The sequence below is a fragment of the Polypterus senegalus genome, chromosome 13 (assembly GCF_016835505.1).
Source record: "Polypterus senegalus isolate Bchr_013 chromosome 13, ASM1683550v1, whole genome shotgun sequence".
In the NCBI taxonomy this organism is placed as follows: domain Eukaryota; kingdom Metazoa; phylum Chordata; class Cladistia; order Polypteriformes; family Polypteridae; genus Polypterus; species Polypterus senegalus.
Genome location: NC_053166.1, coordinates 98,317,276 through 98,339,679, shown reverse-complemented (window position 1 = coordinate 98,339,679; position 22,404 = coordinate 98,317,276). Strand labels below are relative to the sequence as shown.

The following is a 22,404-nucleotide window of genomic DNA, read 5'->3' as shown; positions in this document are numbered from 1 at the left end:
TCCAAAACTGAGATATACTTCTCAGCATTGATGGTGCCATCGCAGAAGTACAAGTTACCTTTGCCGAAGGCAACCCTATACCATGAATGACCCTTGCTTTTGGACTTGTATCTGGCAACAGTCTGGATGGTCCTTTTCCTCTTTGGTCCGCAGCACACGGCATCTATTTCTTCCAAAAATAATATGAAAAACCAATTCGTCTGACCACAATACACATTTCAACTGCACAATGGACCATCCCAGATGCCTCCGAGCCCAGAGAAGTCGACAGCGCTTCTGGACACTATTTATTTAGGGCTTCCTTTTGGCACAGTACAGTTTTAGCTGGCATTTCCTAATGTAACTATGTAATGTAGTGCTTGAGAGTGACTTCCTGAAGTAGTCCTGAGCCCACGCAGTTATATCATTTATTGATGAATGACGGTTTTTAATGCAGTGCCGTCTGAGGGCTCGGAGATCATGGCCATTCAGTTTAGGCTTGCGCCCTTGGCCTTTGCGCACGGTAATTTCTCCAGATTCCCTGATTCTTTTCACTATGTTATGCACTGTAGAGGGAGAAATCCCCAAATCTCTTCCTATCTGTCTTTGAGAAACGTTTTTCTTCATCATTTCAAAGATTTTTGCCCGCACTTGGTGGCAAACTGGCGATCCTCTGCCGATCTTTGCTCCTAAAGGAGTAGGCCTTTCCTCGATGCTGCTTTTGTACCGAATCATGATTGCAATCACCTGTTAACATCACCAGTTTCAAATCACATCATTATTTAGTTATTATACCTCATTACTACCCCTGAATTGCCCCCATCCCAACTTTTTTTGGAATGTGTTGCAAGCCTGAATGGCAAGAATGGATGTTTATTTACAAATCAAATGATGTTGACCAAAAAAACATGAATTATCTTGTGTTCATACTGTCTGCAATGAAATAAAAGTTAAGGGAAATTTGTAAATTACTGCTTTATTTTTTTATTCACATTTTCCACACTGTCCCAACTTTTTCTGATTTGGGGTTGTACATGGTGGATTTATTTATGAAGTGTTTACATTTATGAAGTGTTGTTCCACACTTTATCAGAGGTTGTCTTGAGACTGATATTTAAGAGTGAAATGTATGTGTAAAAGCGGAAACTTCTGTCTCTTCATTCATAAAAAATTACAAGACAAAATGGTGTTTGTTGGTTTTTTGAGTCTGTGTCTGCACAAGAAAACTGATGTATATTGTGTGGTCTTGGTTAGACGTGGGGTTCCCGGCCTGAATAAGCTTCCCAGACCATCCCTGCTAACCACTAAAGTACACCATATCTACTAGCAAAATGGAATAATGCAGTACCATCATCAAAACTGATTGATATCTATGAGTTAAAACACATTACAACTGTTCCCAAGAGCCATTTAGCCATGGACATTCATACCTGTTTTAATGCTAATTTTTCTTGATATACAGTATTTGTTTATCTCTGCAAATGTTGTACTTTAGAGTTCTAAATAAAGTGTATATGATATGAGCTTGTACTCAGTGTTAAGCTCAATTTAAGAATGAACTGCATTAAACAGAAATCAGTATATTTGGATTTAGATGTGATTTCTTCAATAATGATTTAAAAATTGTCATTGTAGTGAGTATGAAGCTTACCAATAATTTTAAGAATGGGTGTTACAATACAATAATTGAGCTTTTCAAGCTGGACAAACATCTAAGGGACAGTTGTATTTTTTTAGCAGTACAAATTTACTAGTGGTTGCTGTGTTAATAAACTGAAGCACACACAACGTAAGAGAATTTCATGAGTGATTTTGAAATCTAAGTCTTTTGTTTATTTTAAAGACATTCATAAAATGAGTGCTACTTCCTGTTAGTTAGGGTAGATTTTAACTGACAATTGAGATTTTCTGTTTTCAAATAATTCTCAGTGTTTAACAGTATGCAACGTCTATTTGCCACGAGGATGTGCTGGAGGCTCTTGCAAAACTGCAGGGTCTACAGAAGTGCCCAGTTTGTGAATTCTGATCACAGACTTGTTGTTGCTACTCATAGGATCCAGCTTAGGTCCAGTATGTTACCACCTACTAGGAAAATTAGCCTGGACTTGGCCAGACTTCAAGACCAGGCTGTTTCTAAGTAGTTTGCACGCAGTTTGTGTGAGGAACTTTCAGATTTGGGTATGACTGCCGACCCCAATGTGATGTGGGAGAACTTCTGTGACAAGACCCTGGAGGTTGCTGAGGGTTGTGTTGGTGTTACCGGTGTTCCCAGAAGGAGGTGTTTCATCTTGCAGGGCACCCTGGATATCATCGAGAGGTGTCGCAGCGCACGGCTCAATGGCAACTCTGGTCTGTACTGGGAACTGAGAAAGACTGCTGCGAGGGCTCTGAGGACAGATAAAGAGGCGTTTCTTAGAGGAATCTGTGAGCAAGTGACACACCATCTGTGGTCTAGTGACCCACGTCCTGCTTACAGAGAAATGGAAGTATTACGCACATCTGAATCTGTTCCTCTGAGAGTCGCAGTCAGGGCAGCTGATGGAACGGTCCTTACAGATGACACTGCAGTTGTGACCCGCTGGGCTGGCTACTTTGAGCAGTTTTTCAAAGCTGATCCTCTGGCTAGGATGTTGGATATTGCTGGGTCCACAGTCCTTAAGGCTGATCCTCCAATTAGCTATGAACCGCCCAATCTCACTGAGATTGCACAAGTGGTGAGCCAGGTAAGGGGGGGAAGGCTGCAGGGATATGTGGTATCTGGGGTGAACTTCTCCAGGCTGGTGGTAAGGCTGTCCTCCTGGCATTGCAAGCAATCTTTGCTTCCATTTGGGAGACTGGCATCATCCCAACTGACTGGAAAATGGGACTTGTCATCCCTATCTGTAAAGGAAAGTGTGATCACCTGGGGCCTCATGTATAACGGCGTGCGTAGAACTCGCACTATAACATGGCGTAAGCACAAAAGCCGAAATGTGCTTACGCACAGAAAAATCCAGATGCAGGAATCTGTGCGTACTCCAACTTCCACGTTCTTCCGCTACATAAATCCCGATCAGCGTGAAAACTAACGCTCGTGCACGCGCATTATGTAACACCCCAAATCCTCCCAGAATTACGCCTATTTGAATATGCAAATCAATATAAATCGCCCTTAAGCGCAGCCTTCTGTAAAAAGACAATGGGAAAAGCACAGGGAAAATATAAGAATTTCAGCGAATACCAAGTGGAGGCAAAGGAAAAACATACTATTTGTTCAAATAAACAATCAACAAAATAAAGTTGATCGAGTGACATAGCGTGTTGGAGAAACTTGAAAGCTCACATTCACAAAATCGCACAGTGCCGGAAATAAAAAAGAAGTCACATATCAAAGTTGCCGTGAAAAGAAGAGTTGTAAGCCCACTGTCTGAGTGTCATATGAAAGATTATTAGGGTACAGAGAAAAAAGGCACACGGTGGGGAAAAGGCACGAAATGTCAACTTCAATCTCGACATTTCCACTTTAATCACGTAGTTTATTTTGTCATTTAGTAGAACATTATAAACTTAATCTTAAAATCGTTTAATCAACCAGTTTCTCAAATCACATCGTAATTAAAGTATAGCACGTTAATGCTTTGTTTTGTATTTGATCTTCTACTGTATGTGCTCTGTGTGTGTGAATCACTACTTGCTTCTTAAACTGGCTCTCTTCCTCCAACTGGACACAGAATCCATTACATTTGTGATATTACAGCTCTCTGAATAACTAAAATACTGAGATGTATACGTGATGTCATTTTCATGATGATAGGAGCTAAAGCACATTATTAAACATTGGTTTTACAGCGCAGCGATTGTGCGACCATTATGAAATTATTTATTGCAGCAGTATCAGGGGCTCTAGGTTTGTGGTGGCACTGGGCAGAAAAGAATCGGTGGCTCCTTCGCCGCCAATGTCAGTGAGGTAGCTTATGCACGGCGGATGGCCACATCCGTTAGACACTAACCGCCTCGTGCTCATGACACAAGCATTTAACTTTTGTCGAAATTTGCCTCTGCATTTTAGCGTGTCGTTATTTTCTCTTTCTGTTTTATATTCAATATGTATTGGCGTGGCCGCCATGCAGTTCTTGCTTTTCTTTCTCCAAGTAACGATTGCCACACAATCAGCTCTGTAATAGATGTTAAGCCATCTGTAAACTTAGAACACTGATTCTTTAAAAAGTTTAAGGAACATTGAAATATCTTCGTAGTACATGTTTAATTATTCTATCCTTCACGCCAGTCCCAGTGAAGAATATAGATTATTTAAATGAAGTTAAAGTTTTATCTGTATAATATAATAAACATATTTTGCTGCATTTCATCCTAAAAATGATATTGTCATCATATGTAAATACGCACTTTATAAAGTGGCTCAGGTTGTGCAATATTATAACTGTAGTACAAGTTTACAGTGAGGTAATTGTACTTATAAGTCCTAACCGTTCTACAAGGAGCAGTGATTGAGTGCGTTTATAGTTCTTGGGATGAAACTGTTTCTGAACCGCGAGTCCGTACAGGAAAGGCTTTAAAACGCTTTTGCCGTGGCTCTGGTAGCGTGTGCTTGATGATGTATACCGATAATTCTCTTTCCGAACAGCTGCTGCTGTGATTCACACTCAGATACAGTGATATAAATACTCCGAGTGCTGCAGTGAGAGTAATATGGAAAAGATGATCCGCTGTGGCAACTCCTAACGGGAGGAGCTGAAAGAAGAAGGTGCAGTGAGAGTAACAACGCTAAAGCAGTTATGGTATTTGGAATACTATGGCTATTCCCTGGACCATTATATTGTTACAAGTTAATTACAATCATTTGCGCTACAATAATAAACAATATGCGGTTAGTTTCAGTGTATTTATAAAGCGCGTAAGGGGGATGGAAGGGGTTTTTCAAGGTTGGGGCCGCGGGTGGGGGTTTTTAAGGAAAAAAGGTTCCTTAGGGGGATGGGGTTAAAAAAGGCTTTCATGCCCGAACTAGGAAAACTAGGGGCAAGGGGGGGCCGAAAAACCCCGGTTTTTTTTTGGAAGCCTCGGCGTGGGGTTCAAGTGCCTTGGAAGGGCCCCCTCTATTTTGCTTTCTCCTTGAAAAGGAAGGAAGGGGGGGGGGGGGCTGGAAATTGGGGCCCCCCTTTTTTAAAAGGAGAATTTTTTCCCTTAGGAAACCCCGGGAAAATCAAACTTTTTAAAAAAAAAAAGCCAATCTTTCGCCCCCAAGAAACCCCAAAACCCCAATAACAAGCCCCTAATAAAAACCCCCCAAAACAACCGGGAAAAAAAAAACCCCCCCCCCCTTAAAATTTTCTGGGTGAAGGAATCTGGAGCATGCGCACCATCTTGGTCTGTGACCACGTCCTGGGCTTGAGGACAGATAAAAGCGTTTCTTAGAGGAATCTGTGAAGTGACACACCATCTGTGGTCTGTGACCACGCCTGCTTACGAGAAATGGAAGTATGCGACATCTGAATCTGTTCCTCTGAGTGCAGTCAGGGCAGCTGATGGAGCGGTCACTTACAGATGACACTGCTGAGTTGTGACCAGCTGGGCTGGCTACTTTGAGCAGTTTTTCAAAGCTGATCCTCTGGCTAGGATGTTGGATATTGCTGGGTCCACAGTCCTTAAGGCTGATCCTCCAATTAGCTATGAACGCCCAATCTCACTGAGATTGCACAAGTGTAGAGCCAGGTAAGGGGGAAGGCTGCAGGGATATGTGGTATCTGGGAGTGAACTTCTCCAGGCTGGTGGTAAGGCTGTCCTCCTGGCATTGCAAGCAATCTTTGCTTCCATTTGGGAGACTGGCATCATCCCAACTGACTGGAAAATGGGACTTGTCATCCCTATCTGTAAAGGAAAGTGTGATCACCTGGGGCCGCAGGAAAATGTTATGCACAGAAAAACCACATGCAGAAATCAGTGCGCACTCCAACTTTGACGTTCTGCCGTACATAAATCCTGATCAGCATGAAAAGTAACGCTTGTGCACGCTTTATGTAACGCCCCAACTCCTCCCAAATTACGCCCTTTGAATATGCAAATAAATATAAATCACCCTTAAGCTCAGCCTTCTGTGAAAAGATAATGAGTAAAAGCACAGGAAAAATAATGAGTAACCACACAGGAACAACATACTATTTGTTCAAATAAACCATGGCATAATCAACAAAAGGAAGTTGATTGAGTTACATAGTGTGTTGGAGAAACTTGAAAACTCACGTTCACAAAATTGCACAGTGCGAAAATAATGAGTAACCACACAGGAACAGTAGCCTGAAAGCTTATTGGGGTACAGAGAAAAAAAGGCACACAGTGGGGAAAAAAGCATGAAATGTCAACTTCAGTCTCGACATTTCCACTTTAAATAGTTTATTTGGTCATTAAAGTAGAACATCATAAACTTCATCTTAAAATCGTTTAATTAACCAGTTTCTCAAATCACATCGTAATTAAAGTAGCACGTTAAATGCTTTGTTTTGTATTTGATCTTCTACTGCTTTGCTCTATGGTGCCGTGAATCACTACTTGCTTCTTAAACCAGCACTCTTACTCCAACTGGACACAGAATCCATTACATTCGTGATATTTGAGCTCTCTGAATAACTAAAATACTGAGATGTATACGTGATATAATTTTCATGATGATAGGAGTTAAAGAACGTTATTAAACATGAGTTTCACGGTGCAGTAACGGTGTGCGACCTTCGATGAAATAACTTATTGCAGCAGTACTCAGTGGCGGCTCTAAGATTGTGGTTGCACTGGGCAGAGGAAGAATTGGTGGCTCCTTAAGCCCAATGTCAGTAAGGTAGCTTATGCACAGTGGATGGTCACGTCCGTTGCAGACACTGCATAGCTGCCTCTGCTCATGACACAAGCATTTAACTTTTGCGAAATTTGTCGCTGCGTTTTTAGCTGTGTTGTTATTTTCTCTTTCTGTTTTATATTCAACTAGCAGAATACCAGCTACTGTGGTAGTAATGTTAAAGTTATGAAAAAGAAAAGCAAACATTTTAAAAATAACGTAAGATGATTGTTAATGTAATTGTTTTGTCATTGATATGAGTGTTGTTGTCATATCTATCTATTTATATATATATATATATATATATATATAGCAAAATACCTCGATTGGCAGATAAAAGAAAAGGAAACATTTTAATAATAGCGTAACATGATTGACAATGTAATTGTTTTGTCATTGTCATGAGTGTTGCTAGCATATATATATATATATATATATATAGCATATACCGGCGGAGGAGAACTTGAGTCAGACACAGGCATGAGTACCGTATATATACATATAAACATATATATAAATATATATATATATATACACATCTATACACATATATATACAGTTATATATATATACATATACACACATACATATATATACATACTGTATATACACATATACATATCTACATATATACTGTATATACACAAATATATACAAATCTACATATATATATCCAAAATATATATATATATTAGGGTGGGACTCGTTTAAAAAAAATTAACCCAATTAATTAGAGGCTGTGTAAAATTAATCTTGATTAATGCGTTATGTAATCGCACGTAAATTTGCCCCAAATCTAAATGTTTTTTTTTTTTTTTATTTAAAACGGTTTTAGTGGGCACAGAATCAAATAATAGACATGTACATGAATATTGTAAACTGAAGCTGTTTTAATTTTCCGAAAAAAAAAGCCTTTAAACTCATTTGAATTCAAAACAGAAACAAAATATCATCCCTGGTTAAAATTGGGCAGACTTAAAAAATAAAGTGGTAGTTTAAGTACTTTAAGTAGTTTTTTCAGAATAGTATTGTCTTTAAATAATAATAACCAAAACTTCACCATAAAGTGCATTTTTTCTTCTTAAAATAAGTCAGGAAAATAATGAGTAACCACACTTACTCTTTAAACTCTGAGTAACATTAGCCAAAATTATTTTGTACATTAGGCTAAAACAGTGTGATCATTGAACATTTTGTAATTAGATGTATTTAGAATTACTAGCGGTCACGGAAGTCCAATGATCCCCAGTAAGAGCCACAAAGTCCGCTTTCGTAGCACTGCTTTGGCTGGTGCCAGTCTGCAAAACCAGCTTTTATCAAGGCTTATTTCGGGTAGTCGAAATGATCAGTCGTAGGAGCGCTTTATTCCGACTCTAACATTTTTGTAGCTGTGATGTGTGCATCAGTGTAATGGATGTACCAGGAAATCATGCATTGACAAAAGTTCCGTTTGCTTGGAATTGAAAGTGTGATTAAATCGTTATTTTTAAGCGTTATGGTACATGCATCGAAGCTTCTCAGCTGTGCTTGTGCTAAGAAAGGGAAAATTTTAAAAATAGCGTAACATGATTCTGCCAGTCGTGCAAAACCGAAAGGAGAACTTGAGTACGACAAGGCATGAGTAGCACTGCTTTGACGCTGTGCCGCCAGTCTGCAAAACCGAGCGGAGAGACTTGAGTCGACAAGGCATGAGGTACCTAATGGAAAAGTGCGTGGATTTACGCCAATTGTAGGTTTTATACATCGCGATTTGAACGTGGAAAAGTTCTTACGCAAAATTTCTGTGCGTCGCACGTTTATACATGAGGCCCCTGGGCTGCAGCATCTACAGGGGATAACATTACTCTCTGTGTCAGGTAAGGTCCTTGCTAGGGTCACCCTCAATAGGATCCGTGATCACTTGCTCACCTACCAGCGACCGGAACAGTCTTGTTTTACACCTAAGAAGTCTACCATTGACCGCATGCTGGCACTGAGGGTTCTCATGGTGCGCAAATGCAAATATCGGCAGAGTTTCTTTGCAGCCTTGTCGATTTTCACAAAGCGTTCGACTCAGTTGATTGAGCTGCCCTGTGGGACATCCTGAGGGTTCACGGGATCCCCTCAAGATTGCTGGATATCACTGCTCTGCTGTGCAGAGTGGAGGCAGGACCTCTGCATTTTTCCCAGTTGATTCTGGGGTTTGTCAAGGGTGTGTTCTTGCTCCTACGCTGTTCAATGCTTGTATGGAATGGGTGTTGGGCAAGGTTGTGGGTCCAGCGGCTGTGGGGCATCTGTCGGTGAAGAAAGATTCACGGATCTTGACTTAGCTGATGATCCCGTGATCTTCGAGAAGTCAATGGAGGCTCTGATCAGGGGTGCTCGAGACTGATTGAAGAGTCTGAGTGTCTGGGCTTGTGAGTGTCCTGGATAAAACCAAGATCCAGGCTTTTAATGACCTCTTGGGCACAGCCATCGGCAGTGTGTCTGTTTGCGGAGAGTGTGTTGACCTTGTTGAGAGGTTTACTTACCTTGGCAGTGATATTCATGTCTCTTGTGACTCTTCCTATGAAGTCAGTAGACGGATTGGGAGAGCATGGGGGTCATCGCGATTGCTGGAAAGGGGTGTGTGGCGCTCCTGATATCTTTGCAAAAGGATGAAGGTCCATGTCTTTAGAGTCCAGGGGCTTCATGTATAACGCCATGCGTAGAACTCGCACTATAACATGGCGTAAGCACAAAAGCCGAAATGTGCTTACGCACAGAAAAATCCAGATGCAGGAATCTGTGCGTACTCCAACTTCCACGTTCTTCCGCTACATAAATCCCGATCAGCGTGAAAACTAACGCTCGTGCACGCGCATTATGTAACACCCCAAATCCTCCCAGAATTACGCCTATTTGAATATGCAAATCAATATAAATCGCCCTTAAGCGCAGCCTTTTGTAAAAAGACAATGGGAAAAGCACAGGGAAAATATAAGAATTTCAGCGAATACCAAGTGGAGGCAAAGGAAAAACATACTATTTGTTCAAATAAACAATCAACAAAATAAAGTTGATCGAGTGACATAGCGTGTTGGAGAAACTTGAAAGCTCACATTCACAAAATCGCACAGTGCCGGAAATAAAAAAGAAGTCACATATCAAAGTTGCCGTGAAAAGAAGAGTTGTAAGCCCACTGTCTGAGTGTCATATGAAAGATTATTAGGGTACAGAGAAAAAAGGCACACGGTGGGGAAAAGGCACGAAATGTCAACTTCAATCTCGACATTTCCACTTTAATCACGTAGTTTATTTTGTCATTTAGTAGAACATTATAAACTTAATCTTAAAATCGTTTAATCAACCAGTTTCTCAAATCACATCGTAATTAAAGTATAGCACGTTAATGCTTTGTTTTGTATTTGATCTTCTACTCGTATGTGCTCTGTGTGTGTGAATCTCTACTTGCTTCTTAAACCGGCTCTCTTCCTCCAACTGGACACAGAATCCATTACATTTGTGATATTACAGCTCTCAGAATAACTAAAATACTGAGATGTATACGTGATGTCATTTTCATGATGATAGGAGCTAAAGCACATTATTAAACATGTGTTTCATGAGCCTCATGGTCATGACAAACATTTATCTTTTGTCGAAATTTGTCGCTGCGTTTTTAGCTGTGTTGTTATTTTCTCTTTCTGTTTTATATTCAATAGCAAAATACCCGCGCTTCGCAGCGGAGAAGTAGTGTGTTAAAGAAGTTATGAAAATGAAAAGCAAACATTTTAAAAATAACGTAAGATGATTGTTAATGTAATTGTTTTGTCATTGATATTGAGTGTTGTTGTCAAATCTATCTATTTATATATATATATATTTATATATATCTGTATATATCTGTATATATATATTTATATATATCTGTATATATATATTTATATATATCTGTATATATCTGTATATATATATATATATATATATATATATATATATATATATATATATATAGCAAAATACCTGCATTGGCAGCGGAGAAGTAAAAAGAAAAGGAAACATTTTAATAATAACGTAACATGATTGACAATGTAATTGTTTTGTCATTGTCATGAGTGTTGCTGGCATATATATATAAATATATATATATATATATACACATCTATACACATATATATACACAGTTATATATATATACATATACACACATACATATATATACATACTGTATATACACATATACATATCTACATATATACTGTATATACACATATATATACAAATCTACATATATATATCCACATATATATATATATTAGGGGTGGGACTCGATTAAAAAATTAATCCAATTAATTAGAGGCTGTGTAAGAATTAATCTTGATTAATCGTATGTAATCGCACGTAAATTTGCCCCAAATCGCAAATGTTTTTTTTTTATTTAAAACGGTTTTAGTGGGCGACAGAATCAAATAATAGACATGTACATGAATATTGTAAACTGAAGCTGTTTTAATTTCTGAAAAAAAAGCCTTTAAACTGCATTTGAATTCAAAACAGAAACAAAAATATCATCCCTGGTTAAAATTGGGCAGACTTAAAAATAAAGTGGTAGTTTAAGTACTTTAAGTAGATTTTCAGAATAGTATTGTCTTTAAATAATAATAACCAAAATTTCACCATAAAGTGCAGTTTTTCTTCTTAAAAAAATAAGTCAGAAACATAAAAGGTAATTTGACCAACTTAATCTTTAAACTCTGAGTAACCTTAGCCAAAATTATTTTGTACATTAGGCTAAAACAGTGTGATCATTGAACATTTTGTAATTAGATGTATTTAGAATTACTAACGGTCACGGAAGTCCAATGATCCCCAGTAAGAGCCACAAAGTCCGCTTTCTGTAATGCATCTAATTTTGCTTGCTTTTCAGTGTGCACAAAACCATGCTTTTATCAAGGCTTCGCTCGGAAGTCGAAATGATCAGTCGTAGGAACGCGCTTTATTCCGACTCTAACATTTTTGTAGCTGTGATGTGTGCATCAGTGTAATGGATGTACCAGGAAATCATGCATTGACAAAAGTTCCGTTTGCTTGGAATTGAAAGTGTGATTAAATGCGTTATTTTTTAACGCGTTATGGAGTACATGCATCGAAGCTTCTCAGCTGTGCTTGTGCTAAGAAAGGGAAAATTTTAAAAATAACGTAACATGATTCTGCGTTAACCGAATATTTTTCATACGTCCCAAACCAAGGAGATGCGAAGGTAAAATGAATCAGTAGCGCGTACATACTCAGTGCATCCCCTCTCGGGAATCGAACCTTGAATGTCGGCATTAGAGGCGAAGACTCTACAATTGCGCCACAGCATGTGGCTTGTCTATGCGAGAGTATTTACTGTAGATCGGGGTATATATATACATTTAAATATATACCCGCGTATCGCAGTGGAGAAGTAGAAGTTATGAAAAAGAAAAGGGAACATTTTAAAAATAACGTAACATGATTGTCAATATACAGTAATTGTTTTGTGAGTGTTATTGAATGTTGCTGTCATCAAGGATTTGATTATCATTATTTCTTTCAATCAGGTTCGTATTTGTAGGATGTGTTGTGTTCAAGTTACATTCCGTGTTTGTCAATCGTTGTAAAGATGACAGGTTTCATTCATCGATTCGTTTCTTACTGCATCAATAAACAGCTCGTCTTCTTCTTTATCTGAGACCTGACACACTGCATGCACGGGTTTTTTTTACACTGTCTTCCTTTAGCGGGACATTGACTTTTTCCACCGTGTGCTTTGTTTCCACAGTAGCTGCATTTATGAATATGCTTATCAGACGCTTCATATTTTTGCTGCCTTTTCAATTGTGTAATTCGGTTTTTGTTCAGAGCTCTTTGGAACTGTTGCTTTTTATCTGTGCACTGCGTCAGTTCACGTGAGCCACTCGGTGTACTTGCATCGAAGGTTCCCAGCTGTGCTGGTGCCATCTCGTGCTATGTCCATAGCTTTATTTAATGTTACCTTAGTCCTGGCACTTAAAACTTTCTCTCGCAGTTTCGCTGAGTTTGTGTCAAACACCACCCTGACCATCTCATCTTCCTCTCCATAAGCACAGTCCTTCACCCGTGAATATTTACCCGTGGCAGTTTGCTATTGGATTGCCGCTGACGGACGGCCTTATATGGGCAGGCACTAAATTACAAACGCCAGCGGCAGCCTGTCTATGAACTTAATTTAAAGTGTAGGTTTACATCGTGCTTTGTTTCCGAAGTAGCAGAACTCGCTTCTTATTGTTTCGCTGCCTTCTCAATTATATAATGCATGTTTTCTTGAGCGCTTTTTTGAGGTCTTCCTGGTTTTCTATGTACTGCGTGATTACGTGGGAGGCGTGATGATGTCACACGAAACTCCCACGGCGTTGAAGCTCATCTCCATTACAGTAAATGGAGAAAAACTGCTTCCAGTTATGACCATTACGCGTAGAATTTCGATATAAAACCTGCCCAACTTTTGTAAGGAAGCTGTAAGGAATGAACCTGCCAAATTTCAGCCTTCCACCCACACGGGAAGTTGGAGAATTAGTGATGAGTCAGTGAGTGAGTGAGTCAGTGAGTGAGTGAGTGAGTGAGGGCTTTGCCTTTTATTAGTATAGATATATATTACGTAGCGCCCAAGAGTCCTTGCTTTTCTTTCCCCAAGTAACCGATCGCCATACAATCAGCTCTGTAATAGACGTTAAGCCATCTGTAAGCTTAGCGCCAATTTTTCAAAACGTTTAAAGAACATTGAAATATCTTCGTAGTACATGTTTAATTATTCTATCCTTCATTCTATTGCTTGCATTGTGAGGGAACCTCAGTTACGGCACTACGGCCATGTGGCGCATTTCCCAGAGGGTGATCCGGCTTGTAAGATCCTCATTGTTGGGGATCCGAGTAGCTGGATCAGGCCAAGGAGTCGCCAACGTATAACCTGTCTGCGGCAGACAGAGGGTAATTTCCGAAGGGTGGGAACTCTGCCTGGGGGGTTGCAAACCGGGATCCCGAGTTGTTTCGTCATGTACTGGGTGCGGTCAACTTGACTTGACGGTCTATTTGTATTTTGTTCAATGCATCCAGAAAAGCATTTAGAGCAAGCCAGATGTATACCTATTAAGACTGTCACTCAATGCTGTTTGAAAAAGCCGCGCTTTAGCTTACTCCAGCAGCACCTTTTTAATATTCTACTTTAACCAATGTGAATTTGTTGGTGCTGTAAATACTTTAGGTTTGGCAGAAGTTACTATGTCTGAAACTACCTTGTGGTAATGTCTTAATTCATCAATGTTGTTCTTTAGGATAACGTTTTAGTTTCTCACAAAATCCATGAATTTTGAAATAGCTTTTAAAGTGTACATGTCATACTAAGAGTTTTTTCACACTGACAAATGCAAAGCAGTATTAAATTCTGGATGAGCAGAGCACATGCAGCTCAGCACACACTTTGCAGAAACTTACTTACCTGCTAACCACTGAAGTACACCATATCTAGTAGCAAAATGGAATAATGCACAACTGATGGTGTCTAGTACAGTAAAAATGAGATGACATATGTCTGTATGTAAGCTACTTTGTATTTAACTGTAGTTTTTTTTTTTTACTTTCTGATCTATACTGTTGCTCATATCCTGAATACATCTCTTTTGATTCAAGTATAATTATACAAAATAATACTTTCAAAAAACTTTGCATTCAGCAATTGTTGGTCATCATTTCAATTTAGACCAAAAAAAAACTGCACTTGGTGGTTGTGTATTTTTCTATACCTTTTGGATGCCCTACTCTTACCTTGGAACTGCAGGTAGTATATGTGGGCAAGTGAATCATGCAATGATTTAACTTTGAAATTTCCCAAGTCTCATGCATGAAGGAGCCTATTGATGAAGCATTTTTCGCCTCTTCAAACATTAAACTGACTATTGGACCCATTTTTATCTAAACCACTTAAAAAAAAACTAAAAAAAAACAAATTTTGGATTCAGAACAGGATCATTGAACTATAAAACATTAATTTATTGATTGTGTTAAAGGAGATAATCTCCCCTGAATTTTAAAGGTGCCATATCTTATCATATTCATATAATATTATCATATTTTATAGACGCCTAATGGAGTTTCAACCACTGTCTCTAATGTTTAAAAGGTGGTGAAAGAACAATTAAGGTAAATAAAAAACTGCTACAAAAGCATAATACCATCATTACTATATGTATTGCCCTCATATATTAGTAATTGGAACTGACAATGGCAATTGCCTTTTGTTTTCCTTTCAGGGAATTTGTTGGACAACATAAAAACCTAAAAGCCTTTTTCTGGGGAGAATCTTACCAATCATGCCCTCCCATTCCACCCGATAATAGTAATGATGAAATAATAGAAACGGCACAGTGCCAAGAAGTGCCCAGCTGTGAAAGTGTTATGCGCTTGAGGTATGTATAGTATTTCTTTACTGTGCACTGATCAATTTTATGTGATTCAATTCACTTCTGTTTAAAGTTCTCGTTTTAATAGTAATATTTTCTTATAATCTTTATTTTCTTGTTTTTTTTTAAAGAACAGAACATGAAATGCATTGAAATATTGAGAGCAGCTTTGAATATGCATTTCTTTAAAGGACCATATTTTTTATTTTTTAAGCATTGTTATCATTACTAGTTTTGAGTATACCTAATTTATAACTACATTGATTGAACAAAATTTTTCAGTCATTATGGCTATATGTAATATAATTATTCAGTGATGTGTATCCTATTATGTTCATTTTTATATATGATCTGAATTAGGTTTTAAAATCCAACAATGCAAAATCATTTCTGTATACAGTTTTGCAGAAATTAAGTAAAGTGTGTCTTTAAGAACATAATATTGGGATTTGTAAAGACTTGCTGCCTTTTGTTCACTTGATTATAGCAACCACGTATGTGACTATCTTGAGTGGATGTGCAGTTGGTATCTTTGACTCTTTAAAATGCAGATTACCTGTTAAGGAGGAAATTGATAATTATTGTTCTGTTTCATGTTACTGTAATTTTTGCTAAATCACCAAAGTGGTGTTCAACCACCCGTTATGTAATATTATAGAAATTTACATTATTAGTGTTTTTAGATTTTTTTGTTGTTATTTTTTTAGCATGAATTAAAACGTTTTTCATATTTTTATTATTAGCATTTCTTGTGGACTGCTTTAATGTGTGTTTGTAGAAATTGTTAGCCAATTCAAATGAATGACTTTGGTGGAAGAATTTTAAAATGACATTGTTTACAAAAGAATGACGATCAGAAAAAAATACTATAAGAATCTTGTATTTAATACTAAGAACACAGGCTCATCGCTTCTGTTTAGATTTACGTACTTATTTTCACATGCTACACTGAATTTTTTGAAATCAGAGGTTTATCTTTTCATTGAGGACCCCAAACATAATATAAAACTAGTATAGAATTAATATTTTTAAATGATCACAGTTTTTTATCGGTTTGTGTCAATGTCTGAAATTGTTAAAATGTAATTATTACCAACAACAATAAATATTTGCTGATTATTTCCATGTTTTGTTTTGTCCAATCTAATCAGTTATGGAGTTTGTGTCAATTCTCACTTATTCATCAGCTGTGACTATCTTAATTGCTGTACATCTCAATCTCTCTTTGTTTATTAAACAAACTTGAATCAATTTTTCAGGAACTATTAATCATATGCTTCTAAATCTTTCAGCTGTAAGCTATTCTTTGTCCAAGCTAAGGGCGAAACTGCTAACCTCCTTTATAAGCAAAGTCATGTATCACAAATTTTATGAATGGTATTTTCTTTGTTTGTTTGCCTGCTGTAAGCATACGTTTGATATGTCACTGTGCTCTGTGCAAATCTATCTTATAAAATCTGCTTTTTTTCTGCTTACATGCACAGCTGACACAGCTCCAGATTAAGCATAGGGGTTCCCCACATAGAACTGCTAGGCAAGAAGTATGGCATTGTAGCAAGGCTACATAACTTGACAGTCGGGTTGGCCTCCTGGACTGTCTGTCACTTTATTATGTTGGCTGGAAGGGTGTTTGTAAATAGCCCTTCGGGCTTCTTTGATGACGTCCCAGTGCTGGGAGGACCCCGCCCGGTAAATATTCCAGCTGCCTGTTGCTGGCGTGAGGTTTTCATAACAACCGAGAGGGGTAAGGATGTTTCGACGGGAAACTTTTCTATTTAAGGGGAATGGCGGATCAAGGCATAAGAAAAAGAAAAAAGGAAGGAAAAGGCTGAAGGCAAGGCGGAGACTATCCACACTCAAAGGATCATTCAGGATCTTTCTTCACCCAGGGAAGTCTGCTATTTGTGGGTGCCACCCCAAAGAAATAATCTGGTGATGAATCCCCGAGAAGAGGCCAGGTTCTGGTGTTCTCTGGGTGCTCCCGTCTGGTGAGTCAGATTCCTGAATTTGCATTTCTTCGTAATAGTCTGCGGAGAAGCCTCATCACCAGAGGATTGTTGTGTTTTCCTCCTGCCCTATGGAAGGAACTGAACTGCAGGATTTATTGTTTTCTTATATGTGGGCTAAGTACATTTTTCTTTTTTGGCATTTTCGGAGAACAGTTTTTTTTATTTACATTTGTTTATTGTCTGCGTCAAACCGGGGATTAGGATTTGGGCGCTGGGGAGGGCGTCAGGGAAAGGGCTTCACTAATGAGCACTCAGGCACCGGGCAAGTAAATGTAAATAGTAAATGTCAATATATTTTTCAGTCCCACTTTCTTTTGTGTGAGATTTTTTTGCCACTTATATAAGGGCGTGCATAGCCTTCTATTATCGTCCACTTCCCTTTGGGTTGTGAAGTGTAGGAATCGCGTGCCCATATCTTGCGGTTGCTACAGAGTGGTGCCCTCTCTGAGGAGGTTTAAGAAGCATCTTTCATATTTTGGTTCCTTTTAGCCCATTCACTAAAAAAATAAAAATAAAAAATAATCATCCATGATGTCTTTAGGGCAATCGGGGCAGGCGATCGCCCGGCCGAGTGACTCCTTTTGTGAAGAAGTGGTAGCCGGTAGCCGCCACGTTACTGTGAGGGCCCATTCGGCCATCTGAGAGAGCGCGAGCCTGCTTCAATTGATGTACCTGAGTGATTCGCCTGGACCTGATGAGGCGGATAACGATGGCGCTCTGCCCCTGTTTGCTGAGGTTACGGAGCGGATCAAAGCACGTCACGAGCGGATCTCATCCATGGCTGACCGCACCCTATCTCGTGAAGAAGCTTTGTGAAATTATATAGATGACTCGATGGAAAAAATGTGAGAATATGTGGAGGAGCAGATAATTGGGCTGGAGCGGGATGTTGTGCAATGCCTGGAGAGGCACAATCAGCTTTGGAAGGAACATCTTCGGCGCGAAGTGCGGAATAATCTGCGTTCAATTGGATCAGTGAGTGCACATTCCACTCCCCGAGAGGCAGCCCGTACTGTGCATTTGTATACTCCGCCAGCCGTACCGTCCCTTCACATGGAGTTTCCTAAATTGGGAGAGTCATATACCTCAGAGGACATAATTAATTTTGTTGAACAGGCAGATGCTTTTCTGTCTTTTGCTCCAATGGGGGAAGATGAACTTTTGGGGGTGATTAATGCCACCTTGAAGGGACCTGCAAAAAGTTGGTGGCAGGCGAGCAAACAGACCATCCACACCAGGGATGCTTTTAAGAAGGATTTCCTGGAGGCGTTTCTCCCAGAAGATTATGAGACTGAATTAGAAGAAAAACTTTGGTCCATGGTTCAAGTGCCAACACAGAGCATCCGAGATTTTGCCTATGATTATAGAGCTCTATGTTTGAGATGGCGACCTGAGATGAAGGAAGAAGAAGTAGAACGTCGAATATTGAATGCCTGTAACCCCCATTTGGCTGGGGGGCTGAGACCACCGTTAATGGTTTGGTAAAGGTTGGGAGTGCAGTCGAACGTGATTGGGCATCTAATAAGGGCTACTGGGAGAGAGTTCATGCCAGTAAAAAGGAAACCTAATCCTCAGAATCGACCAAGCAATCAAAAGGTGGCCAGACTGAGGCAGGCGTCTCAGTAGTATCCACTATAGCTACCCTCTTGGTGATCCCAGTCCATATTCGAGGCTGGTGTGTGGACGCAGTGGTAGATACAGGTAGCCATTTCACTCTAATGCAGAAAAGCTGGTGGAACAAAATAGCCAAACAGAATGAAAAACTCCTAGCTACCTCGACCATTAAGTTTATCATGGCTGATGGGACTGAGCACCGGGCCCTGGGTAAGGTCTCGTTGAGATATGTACTCCATAATGTGGCTTGGAGGATGGAAAACTATATCCTGGAGGATGCCAGGCAGTGGGGAGCATCCCTTTGTAGCAAAGGTCCGAGAAGAACTGCATGGGGCATACTTGGGATGTTATGCCGCAGAGTTGGAGGCCTGTGAGACCAAAGATCAGGATATTGTTTCAAACCAGTTCTATGAAGTTAAACCTCTGCTTCGCCGATGGCCGAATGTATGGACGGAGAAGCTGGGGGCAACACGGGTGGTTACCCATGACATATACACGGTGAATGAGGTTCCAGTGCGTCATCACACTTATCAAGTCTCACCCTTAAAGAAAGGGATTATTAAAGAACATATCGGCAAGATGTTGGAACAAGGGATCATCTAGCCTTCATCATCAACATGGGCGGCACCTGTAGTTTTGATAAAGAAAGCATTTGTTTATTGTCTGCGTCAAACTGGGGATTAGGATTTGGGTGCTGGGGAGGGTGTCAGGGAAAGGGGTTCACTAATAAGCACTCGGGCACCGAGCAAGTAAATGTAAATAGTAAATGTCAATATATTTTTCAGTCCCACTTTCTTTTGCATGAGATTTTTTTGCCAGTTATATAAGGGCATACATAGGGGCCGAGGACTGAATATGGTAATGCTACTTTAACCTTCTATTATCGTCCACTTCCCTTTGGGTTGTGAAGTGTAGGATTCGCGTGCCCGTATCTTGTGGTTGCTACAACATAAGACAGATTGAAACAAATGGAAAGCGCACAGTTAAACTGAGAGATGCTGTGTATTATTTTCTATCTGTTAAGCCAGCATTGAACTGTTTAAGCACCGTTGCCTTGTTTGGAAGTGCATGTTCGCCTAAGGGAGACCCTACACGTGAAGAAAGAGTATAAAGTATTGGAACATTGCCCGGCACACCTTTGAAGCCGACGGATGAATGGGTTTTGTGATTGGCCTCCTTAGTCTGTTATGCAGAGTAAGCCAACATTAAGCAAAGCTAAGTTATTTCTCCTCCAGGATTTCTTGCTGCCATATCCCTAGGGAGGGGTGACGCCTTTTATGTTATGCGTCAGATTGCTGGGGTTCTTACCTGGCCGGGATGCCTGGAAGGACCGGAAAGTGGCATGTATAGCTTCCGGGCCACAAGAGGGCAACCGTCTTGGATTAAGAGAGGACCACGGGAGAAGAGGGAAAAGCGGGTAACCCTTTGGGACCCATGGCCACCGCCAGGGGGCGCCTTAAACTTCATGGAACCCGGAAATAGTTACTTCCGCCACACTCAGAAAGAGGGCAGAGGAACCTACCAGGGACACCTGGAGTGCTTCCGGTGCAAAGGGCAGCACTTCCGCCACACCAGGAAGTGATGCTGGAAGGATGTCATCAGCCACCTGGAGCACATCCGGGCGGGAATAAAAGGGGCCGCCTTCTTACAATCGGGAAGCTTGAGTCAGGAGTGAGAGCAGGACAAAGCTCCCAGGAGGAGACAGGCGGCCAAGGACTGAGAGAGAGAAGCCCTTATTGTGGTGATATTAGCTGTGTGCATTGTGTGTGGTGTTCGGGACTGTTAAACCTGTGTTTATTGATGCAAAATAAACGTGTGCTTTTTGTAAAGATGTGGTTTCTGACTAGTGGTGTCCAGGCAAGTCTCACCATTATATCTATATAGATTTGGGTTAAGTAACATGCCGCAATTACAAAAGAACTCATTCCCAGGGAACTAGCGCTTCCTGTTGGACACACCTGCTTATATAAAAGTCATCTCAGATAAAGGACCACTGAAATCATGGGGTGGAAAGGTCCTTTCATCAGATTGGCTGGTCTTCAAGACTCTGACTATGTCTGGCTTGTCTGACTCTTTTTCTACAACCTGGCAGTGGTTCTACAATCAACTGATAGATGAATATTGTTTTTCATTTATGCTAATTAGTTTCTACTTTGTTTTTGATGTATTTAAACAAATGTGTATCCTCGTATGTGATAGTTCTGTATTTAGTGAGTGGTATATTCTATTCTTGCGTTTTGTCTTGTTTTGTCCATCCATCAATCCATTATCTAACCCACTATATCCTAACTACAGGTTCACAGGGGTCTGCCTGGGCCAATCCCAGCCAACACAGGGTGCAAGGCAGGAAACAAACCCTGGGCAGGGCGCCAGCCCACCGTAGGGCAAAAATGCGCACACACACACACACACACCAAGCACACACTAGGGACAATTTAGAATAGCCAATGCACCTAACCTGCATCTCTTTGGACTGTGGGAGGAAACCGGAGTACCCGGAGGAAACCCATGCAGACACGGGGAGAACATGCAAACTCCACGCATGGAGGACCAAGGTCTCCTAACTGCGAGGCAGCAGTGCTACCCACTGTGCCACCGTGCTGCCCATCTTGTATTGTATCGTATTTCTGAGGTGGCAATGCTTGATTGGCTATCTTGCTCTGTGAAGAGGACTACTTGTATTCTGTGTTATGCATTTTACTGTATTTACCCCATTTTTTTTAAACCTTTTACATGCCCAGCTACCTAGGAGAGGGTCTTTTTCTGAATTTCCTTTTCCAAAGTTTCTTCCATTTCTTCCATGCAAGGGTTTTCTTTTTGGGGGTGTTTTTTTCTTGTCTTCTTAGGCAATCAAGGCTAGGGGCTGTCAAAAACAGGCCCTGTTAAAACCCATTATGTGATTTTTTTTTGTTGTTGTTGTTGTTGCCTTTTCCACCAGCGATGACAGAGTCATGTTCAGGAGGGCACATACAATAGTGCTCATCTAGTGGAAACTCAGCTCCATGTAGTTTTTAGAATAGTAAAAACTCTGCAACATATGACACATCTACATCTTGTTATTCATATTTGTTTTGCATTACTTATATTTCTAAGTCATAGTGTTGTAAATTTCTCAAATGAGTTTGTGCACATTATAGAAAAAAGAAAAGTCTCCTTAAATAATGTATACACAGTACATCTTTGAATTGAACTCCTTTCTTATAATGCCCAGAGCATAGTCTTGAAAGCAGTTCCTTTTATAATCCCTCTAGAAGAAGTGAAATAGAAACTTTCTGTTTAGGTAGGGTTAAGCTCTCTGGACTTCTACTATCAGTTCAGAGGTACAGTATATTCAGAGGTTTTGACTTCCAGTTCCTTCAAAACAGAGACTAAGAAGAACAGGCTTAGAGGCAGCTGGATTTCTTAACTTCGTCACAGTATTAACAAATTGTTATGCAGTTTTAGAGATTAACTGTTTATAGCGCAGAATATTTTGTAAATAGTTAAAGGGTGCACTTAACTTTTCTTTTAGAAATTTGTGGAGAAGGAGATGTACTTCAATACAGCAAAGCATATCTGT

The 22,404-nt window shown here is 39.8% G+C and overlaps 1 protein-coding gene across 2 annotated transcripts in view; it reads left to right on the top strand.

Annotated features, from left to right (window-relative positions):
- Positions 1 to 16,347, top strand: part of LOC120542134 (properdin-like) — a 153,645-nt gene extending 137,298 nt beyond the window's left edge. The window contains exons 9-10 of one of the 2 annotated variants that reach the window (XM_039774314.1): positions 15,073 to 15,228; positions 15,359 to 16,347. In XM_039774314.1, the coding sequence (XP_039630248.1) occupies positions 15,073 to 15,228; positions 15,359 to 15,365 (163 nt within the window). In that variant the 3' untranslated portion in view covers positions 15,366 to 16,347. Of the gene's footprint in view, positions 1 to 15,072; positions 15,229 to 15,353 lie in introns of both variants that reach the window. The other variant, XM_039774313.1, reaches the window with a different exon arrangement.
- Positions 16,348 to 22,404: the final 6,057 nt, after the last annotated feature.